This window comes from Oncorhynchus tshawytscha, linkage group LG33, assembly GCF_018296145.1.
Source record: "Oncorhynchus tshawytscha isolate Ot180627B linkage group LG33, Otsh_v2.0, whole genome shotgun sequence".
NCBI lineage: Eukaryota > Metazoa > Chordata > Actinopteri > Salmoniformes > Salmonidae > Oncorhynchus > Oncorhynchus tshawytscha.
In genome coordinates, this window is record NC_056461.1 from 14,335,735 (window position 1) to 14,345,075 (window position 9,341).

A 9,341-nucleotide genomic window follows, 5' to 3' on the forward strand; every position below is an offset into this window, starting at 1 on the left:
GCTACCAATTGAAATAGGACACATTCAATAACAAATTGTGTGATCTAATTGTAACCCTGTCGATAATCATTAGGCTAAGTGAACCTGGCCTATTTAAAATAACGAGTTGAACAGGATGTGCTGTGTGCATATGTCATGTTATTTCTGGGCAAATCTAATTATATATTATAGCCTAGGTAATTATTGTAAATACACAATTTCCGGTGCTTTGGATGAAAACTGCTCTTGAATAAATAGTCACTAATTTGTTCTGTATAGGATTATATTGTTGTTTTATGAGGCTTTGGGGATGGCTGGAGAAGTGGAGAAATCGGTCGCTGTGTGTAGCGGCAGAGCGCAGGCTTTCAGCAGGGGGCGGAGGGAGAGAGCTATGACAGCGCTTATCACACAACCAAGAAGTAGGACGAGTTGCATCCTAGCGCTACTGTCATTTACAGACGGAGTACAGCTCTCGCCGCTTTTGTTCAGCCATCGCGCCCCGTGCTGCTAGCTAGTCAACAATGGTTTCTATCATTTCAGACCTGGACCCACTGAAAAACTGGAACGTGTTAAGGTAAGTCCAAGTCCCGTTTTCTAGCTCGCCTTGTGAATGCAGCAGAAATGATAGGAGGGAATTGTTGTGATACCCAACGTGCGGTGCTGGGTGGGACGCGGGAGGCAAAGGGTTGGTGAATGGATGTAGCGATTTGTTCTGCGGACGTGCCCACTTGCATTACATTGGCTTAAAGGGATAACGCGTTATTCTGGCATTTAGCTCCTTTTACACTTATCCAGAGTCAAATAAACTCGTGAATACCATGTGTATGCCTCTGCATGCAGTAGGCCTATAAAGGAAGTTAGTGGTAGTTTTGCGAGCCATTGTTAAAAATGACTGGAAGTCTACAGGTACATTAGCAAGGCTACCTACAGTACAGCAGTTTTTTTTGTTTTGTTGCGATGTCGGGTCCTGTTTCGGTAAAGCTCTTGTTCTCTTTTCTCCCCCTCTCTTTCTGCTGTCGTGTCGGACGAATGCAAGCTGCTCATCAGCCCTCCATCTTATTAACCCTTGGTGATCTTCCCTCTCGCACCGTGGACCCCAAAGTTCCTCAACAATTTACAGTTGCCGATACCTACTGTAGACTATGGGCCCATCATCATCCTCACCGACCCGTCTAGCCTAGACTACTGTCTTTGAGAGCTGCGCTATCACAACGCCTTGGGAGTCATATAGGCTACGTATATATTGCAAAGGATGCATTGAGTGGACATTTATTGCAAGTTTATATCCCCCTCACTTAGCTCTCTTTTGTTTATGAAAAACGGTCATTTACAGTTTAGCCTAAAACATGGTATGTTTTTTAAAGTTTTTTTTTTAAACACAACATTGTTAGCTTACCCATTGAAGTTGAGTTTCTCCACTCCTTCTCTGCACCTCCTGAAGGAATAAAAACGTTTGTTGCTTCAAGTTTTCACATCACATTTTCGGAGCAATGTGTAGCCTATTTTCATTATAGTGCGCAGCAGGGTTATTTCTTGAAAGAATGTTGTGACGCTAGCTGAGAAAATAACCTACCTGCGCTCAGAGCCGCTGGAAGTAGGGCTGCTGATGGGTGTGTTCACAGCACCACCTGAAAAATCTGGGGGGAAAAAAGAAAATGTTTCTGAAAAAAATATTTTTCCACAAAAGTATTTTTCCACTGGGGCTTTAATAGTCCTGTATTAGCGACATCCACCCCCAAACTACTTCCCACAGCTATGCCTGCACCTGTGGTCCTCTGCTCAGTTCCTCTCTGTTTCCCTCCTCCAGGACTGTCTTACAGCTACACCACTAATAGGCTACACCAACACTCTACCCTAACACTTCATGTTACCATCTAATAGCCTACACCTGCAAAATGTGTATTAATGCATTCACTGTCATTTGACATTTTAGTCGGCATTTGTGACTTTTAAATGCTGGAATTTGAATATTGAAGACTTTTAATACTAAATAAGTCATGATAATTCCCTCGACAGACTCCTCATCGGCAGAGATGGTCTAGTTCTGATTCTGAAATTCTATTTTTGAGAAGCCACAGTGACGATGGAGCACGAGGCTCCAGAAATCTCATGCAGAGCTTAAAAAGTCCTCTGTTTTTATCATTCCGTATTTACATATTCCTTACTACTTACTAGAATTTCCTCATCAATAAATCAGGAATAGATATATATATATTTTATCACAGGAACCCTAAAGAACATGCTTATTGCTGCTGTGACTGTGAGCCTGTGAAGACGGAATGATGTCAGTCTAGCCTTATAGTGATGGCCCCATGGAGCCTGGGGCATGAAATGGCTTGTGGCACTGACCCGTACACACTCACATTAAAAGGTGAAGATGGGGAGGATGACCCACTGTTTCTCTACGGAGGCTATTTCCTGTCTTTCCTATTCCACTGATCTGTTTGGTTAACCAGGACGCCCCTCTGGGTGATAGAGAATCTTTGTAATATGTAGGCAGTTGGTACTTCTGATGAGTATATCAGGAATGGAATTCTCAACCTTTCAGTCAACTTTTGAATGTGTGTATGAAATAGTCTCTCTTTTCTAAGTGGACACACACACACACACACAGACACACTGCGCTGGTAAGCGGAGGGCGGGCCCCGATCATTGAGGGATGTACTCTGTTTGTTGAAGGACAGGATGAGAGATGGGTGATGAGGGGAGAGGATGAGGAGGGGAGTGATGAAGGAAGAGGGGAGAGGATGAGGAGGGGAGTGATGGAGGGGTATTTGTCTCACTCTCTCTTTATTAAACCTCTGCTGCTTTAGATTAGCTGCAGGAGCAGCTGTCCGTCTCTCAAGACTGAGCATCTTAATAAAGACCAGCTTAGGGCTGGCCCTCCACACACACACACACACATCCTCTTCTATCTCCCCCTTCTCTTTTTCTCTCTCGTTCTGTCTCTTCTCTTTCACTGTTAGCTTAGTGTATTATAATGAAGCAACTCTGTGCTTCTTCTCCGAGGCACAGCCGCATCTCCCTAATGAGGATCACCTCCGACAGACACACACACACACACACACACACACACACACTTCACTAACATACACACACATACCATTAAGACACCGACAGTCCCAAACAACTCCGTCACATACAATTAGCAGCACTCCCCGTGGCGTGGTATGATTTGTGCATAGTGTTATTGTGTGGTTGGATAATATGCAGGACCAAAGAAGTACAGTCTCTCCATTATCTTGGATGTTGTGTACACTGTATTATCTTGGATGTTGTGTACACTGTATTATCTTGGATGTTGTGTACACTGTATTATCTTGGATGTTGTGTACACTGTATTATCTTGGATGTTGTGTACACTGTATTATCTTGGATGTTGTGTACACTGCATTATCTTGGATGTTGTGTACACTGTATTATCTTGGATGTTGTGTACACTGTGTTATCTTGGATGTTGTGTACACTGCATTATCTTGGATGTTGTGTACACTGTATTATCTTGGATGTTGTGTACACTGTAGCTTTTGATTTAGTTTGTTGAGATGATTATGTGGTCTCACATCCATATTGTTTTGCTCTCATTCCGGGAGCATTCAGCATATGACTGTCCATCATGCCCACTGCACTGTACGGAACGTGGGTTCATTTGCTGTTGTCAGAGGACACATTCCTGAAGATCTAATAGGAAATACATCTACTGGTGTGTGACCGATAGGGGAGGTTGGGTGGAGGTGAGTGGTGCTGAAGGATAATAACATTTTGATATGGAAGACTGTTAGAAAACCAACGTGTACTAAATGTGCCGATTTCAACCGAAACAGAGTATTATATATACGGTTCTCGATCTGTGTCTTAACGATAATCTGCCTGCTGCTCCAGATGGATGTGGACATCTGCACCCTCCTCTGGTCCCCTGGTCCTCTGGTCCTCTGGTCCCCTGGTCCTCTGGTCCCCTGGTCCTCTGGTCCCCTGGTCCTCTGGTCCCATGGTCCTCTGGTCCCCTGGTCCTCTGGCTGGACCTCGGCTTACTTCATCCTTATCTGATCAACTCCATGGTGTGGCTGCTGTAGCCTTTCACCAGCTCCATCTGACTATCATACATTTATCTCACACACACACACACACACACACACACACACACACACACACACACACACACACACACACACACACACACACACACACACACACATGAACACACACAGGTATCGCATCCAGACAAAAATATACCGTATACGCACGTACACACACACAGCTCAGTTTATCTGTGTAACAAAGTGTTGTTGTGGGGTGTAAAGCCTGTCTGTTGCTCTCCTAGTCAGCCTCTCCTATTCTGAAGAGCAGCACAGTTATTCCATAATGAGAAACGGCATGCTTATTAATTCCACCCGATTACATCCAGAATTACACTTAGCACGCACACACACACACGGAGCAATGACAAGGTAGGTCTGTTATTAGATTAGGGAGCGAGGAGAAGTCCGGTTTGTATTCTATTACAGGGCTGGTTAAATAACTGCTGGATGTGAACTCTGATGCCTGCCAATACGGGAATGAGAGAGAGAGAGAGAGAGAGAGAGAGAGACGGGAAGAGAGGGAGAGAGAGAGAGACGGGAAGAGAGAGAGAGAGATTTAACAATAAAGAATTATTGTCTTCATGTAGAAACCCTTTGGAGTGTAATGTAAAGATCTAGGACCGGAGCCTCACTAACTTGAGATGCGCGTGTGACGCACTGCCTCTCCAAGCAGCGTTGCATAAATCATGCATTAACGTCACTGGGAAGGACATTTGCATGAACGTTTGAATCACACTCACACACACACACATACACACACACACTCACTCACACACATACACACTCACTCACACACACACACACACAGATCTCAAGTCTGGATTTTTCAGACATGATAAATCGTAAACGGATGTTCATACAATCACACAGTGAGCCCTATGGGCCCTGGTCACAAATAGTGCACTGGGTTGGGAATAGGGTGCCCTATGGGCCCTGGTCACAAATAGTGCACTATATTGGGAATAGGGTGCCCTATGGGCCCTGGTCACAAATGGGAATAGGGTGCCCTATGGGCCCTGGTCACAAATAGTGCACTATATTGGGAATAGGGTGCCCTATGGGCCCTGGTCACAAATGGGAATAGGGTGCCCTATGGGCCCTGGTCACAAATAGTGCACTGTGTTGGGAATAGGGTGCCCTATGGGCCCTGGTCACAAATAGTGCACTGTGTTGGGAATAGGGTGCCCTATGGGCCCTGGTCACAAATAGTGCACTATATTGGGAATAGGGTGCCCTATGGGCCCTGGTCACAAATAGTGCACTATATTGGGAATAGGGTGCCCTATGGGCCCTGGTCACAAATAGTGCACTGTGTTGGGAATAGGGTGCCCTATGGGCCCTGGTCACAAATAGTGCACTATATTGGGAATAGGGTGTCCTATGGGCCCTGGTCACAAATAGTGCACTGTGTTGGAAATAGGGTGCCATTTGGGGCGCAGCCAATAAAAGCATCGATAAGCCATAGGCTCTTTTCACCTGTGGCCAATCATGTAATTAATGTATTATCTGTCGCCCACACAAGTGCCCCGGTCTGGAAATGGAAGTGTACGTGACTTTGTTTTGTCACTGGGGGATTTGGGTATAGATGAAGGAGTCGGAGGATTGAGGGTGGGGGTTGGGAGTTGGAGGATTGGGGGGGGGTCATTGAGCATTTGACCCAGTGTTAGTTTTAATTAATCCAGTTAACTGTGGATCCGACTCAATGTAGCTTTATCCCCGAGACACAAATCTATCTATCTAATTACTGAGGCCAGTGTCTGTCTGATGCGGTTTAAGTCTGCAGTGTGTGTTTGTGGGTGTGTGTGTGTGTGTGTGTGTCCATAGCCTGCTAACCCCTGCAGGTCATAGGATTACACACACTGACTCTAAATCCACCCTGTGGTCCTGGCTTGGGTCTTTTAATCTGCACCTGTAATAATGCCCATGTGTCGCTGGTGTAGAGGAGTCGACCGCCGAACGCCGCCTAAACAGACTTCAGCGGAAGTTGTGACAGCCCCCCAATGGATGTGCATTGTGTGGCCAGAGGAGGGTGACACCAGGCTGGGTAGAGACGGAGAGTGAGGCCCCCTTAAAAAAAATTACTAGGCAAGTCAGTTAAGAACAAATTCTTATGTTCAATGACAGCATAGGAACAGTGGGTTAACTGCCTTGTTCAGGGGCAGGACGACAAATTTTTACCTTGTCAACTCGGGGATTTGATCTAGCAACCTTGCGGTTACTAGTCCAACACTCTAACCACTACCTGCCGCCAACCCTGGACCTAGTGGTTCTGGTTTGGAAATAGACATTATGTGCTCAGCATTATTCTCAGTGTTTTAAGAGGGCCTCTCTGAAACAAAACATCAACTGTAAGCCTTGGTAATGCAATGACCTGTTTATTGTTTTGCGACAGGGTTGTTAAAGTGAAAGTGATGAATGGAGAGAGTGATGAAGCCACTCTGACCCGTGGCGTTAGAAAGGAAAGAGGTGAAGAGCAAACCAGGCAGGGTGGTAGACGGAGAGAGAGCAGGAGGGAGAGGTCGGTTGGCCTGCTCGTCTGTGATGGACTCCGGTCGCCACGGCGATTCACTCTTCAGCTGGACCCCTGTCAATCAAAGCATTGTGACGCGGGGTGGGGGGTGGGGGGGGTATTGTGCCACTGCAACGAAGCGAACAATACAGTGTTCTGTGTGAATGGCTCAGACGAGGGGGGTGCGGGGAGAGGGGGATGAATCCTTCCACGTCAAACCCCTGGAATCAGTTGAAGATCATTACATATTTTAGCTCAGCAAGCTGGATAAAAACGTGAGAGAGACGAAGGAGGGACAGGAAGAGACTGAGAGAGAATGCGAACAGGGGAGGAGCATGACACCCATCATTATCACATATTGTTCTGAAATTGTTTCTGTAGTTAGAAACATAAGATTAACATTCTTGCAACATTATTTTGTTCAAAAGTCATTTTAAAATTAGGCAAATTGATTGCACCCAGTTTGGCCCCTTTAATGTATAGGATTCACATTCTATTCAATAAATATAGTACCCAACATCTGATTTAGACCAAACTTCTTCCTACCATTAAGTCAAAAGACACCCATGGACCCCCTACATCTCACGCCAATTCCATAATCAGTTATTTGATAATACAGGTGGTATTATAATAACAATAATAATGGGAATAATTTATTAAACTTCAATAGTGCCTTTCATAGAATCTCAAAGCAGTTCAAGAGCAAAAAAACAACAAGCAATAATCAGTGTCATGACAGGTCAACCAATAGTGGCCAAGTCTTCTCTTTGGAGATGGAGAGGGTTGGTTCATGGCTTGATGGAAGGAGCTGGTCTGAGGATGGTAGATGATGGTGATGGAGTCTGCTGGTGAAGTCTGGGGACCAGCCTGAGTCTTATAGTCACTGGACTTCTCCTCTTCCAGTCTCACCCATTTGGCTGATGCCTCAGCAGCTCTGGGCTCCAGAAAGCTCACCACACGCAGTTCAGAATAGTAGCCAGTCGTCCTCACCACGAGCCCTCTGCCTCAGCACTGCTGTAGTCCTCTGTCTCCCATTCCTCTCACGTTTCAGTCCAGGCCTGAAATCATGCCCTCAGAGGATCAGGGACTGCCAGCCAGGTGAAACAATAACAAAGTGGTAGTCCAATTGGTAGTTACAGTCTTGTCTCATCGCTGCAACTCCCGTACAGACTCGGGAGAGGCGAAGGTCGAGAGCCATGCGTCCTCCGAAACACGACCCAGCCAAGTCGCACTTCTTCACACAATGCTCGCTTAGCCCGGAAGCCACCCGTACCGATGTGTCCAACAACAAGGAGTTGTTGGAGCACGATGGAACAAGGACACCCCGGCCGGCCGAACCCTAACCCGGATGACGCTGGACCAATTGTGCGCCGCCTTATGGGTCTCCCGGTCAAGGCCGTCTGTGACACAGCCTGTTATCGAACCCGGGTCTGTAGTGACGCCTCTAGTGCCTTACATGCTGACCACACCGCTCGCATCGCGTGAGTGAGCGTTGCAAAATACATTTTCTAAACAAAAACATTATCCAGCCAGCCAGCCAAAACAAAAACATTATCCAGCCAGCTAGCCAAAACAAAAACATTATCCAGCCAGCTAGCCAAAACAAAAACATTATCCAGCCAGCTAGCCAAAACAAAAACATTATCCAGCCAGCGAGCCAAAACAAAAACATTATCCAGCCAGCTAGCCAAAACAAAAACATTATCCAGCCAGCTAGCCAAAACAAAAACATTATCCAGCCAACTAGCCAAAACAAAAACATTATCCAGCCAGCTAGCCAAAACAAAAACATTATCCAGCCAGCTAGCCAAAACAAAAACATTATCCAGCCAACTAGCCAAAACAAAAACATTATCCAGCCAGCTAGCCAAAACAAAAACATTATCCAGCCAGCTAGCCAAAACAAAAACATTATCCAGCCAGCTAACCAAAACAAAAACATTTGCAAATCTTTGGCTGAAAAACACCAAATATATGCAATAAAAAAAAATATATATATTTACAAAGCTCTATGCCTAGGCTTCCTCACAGCGCCATGGCAACCATGGTATGGAGCTGCTGCTTAAACTATTTTGTCTTCATCCTTTACGAGTTATTCCCTGTGAATCTAATTTCCCTGTTCAGAGTAATTAGCCATTGAAGTCGCTTGCATTATTTACTATAAATGAGTGTGAAAGTGCCAGGTTTTGCCCGCTTGATGCCGCTGTTCCTGCTACTGCCACACCCTTTTATCAATTTTGCCCCAGGTAGCACGCACACACACATCTTTGGGTAGAAAACCAAAACCTTTAGCACATAAGGAAAATATATTGTGTGGTCATCCTCACAATTCAAGCCAGTCCTCCATGAAAGCCAATCAGTTTGTCCTCCTCTTAGCAACCATCTGCTTCAACCCAACTGTCCATGAATAGTCCAACAGCTCTCAGAGAGGCCAATCCTTATGGTGCAATTCTCACATGAAGACTTTTCCTACAAGCCCAAAACTTTGAAGGAAATGGGCTTGTGACTAAAATGTGGTGATAACCCTGACAAAATGATGAAGCATGTCAGTCGTATGTTTTTCAATACAATTATTCTAAAACGTATCTATATGTTGTGTGGTTAAAGATATTTACCATTAAACCCAACCCAATACCGTTATCATTGCAGAAGACTATACCGTGTGCATTTGGGACTTTTTCCATTGTAGACTATTAGAACTGCTAACTAACTTTATACCTTTTCTCAAGGGAATAAACCTCACACAGAGGGGCTGTTTCCTGGACACAGTTTAA

General features: G+C 45.3%; 1 protein-coding gene across 1 annotated transcript in view; it reads left to right on the forward strand.

The window, feature by feature from the left end:
* The first annotated feature begins 374 nt into the window (after positions 1-374).
* LOC112235800 (CUGBP Elav-like family member 2) overlaps positions 375-9,341 on the forward strand; it is a 218,136-nt gene continuing 209,169 nt past the window's right edge. The window contains exon 1 of the mRNA XM_042311682.1: positions 375-553. Within this exon, the coding sequence (XP_042167616.1) occupies positions 501-553 (53 nt within the window). The 5' untranslated portion in view covers positions 375-500. The remainder of the gene's footprint in view (positions 554-9,341) is intronic.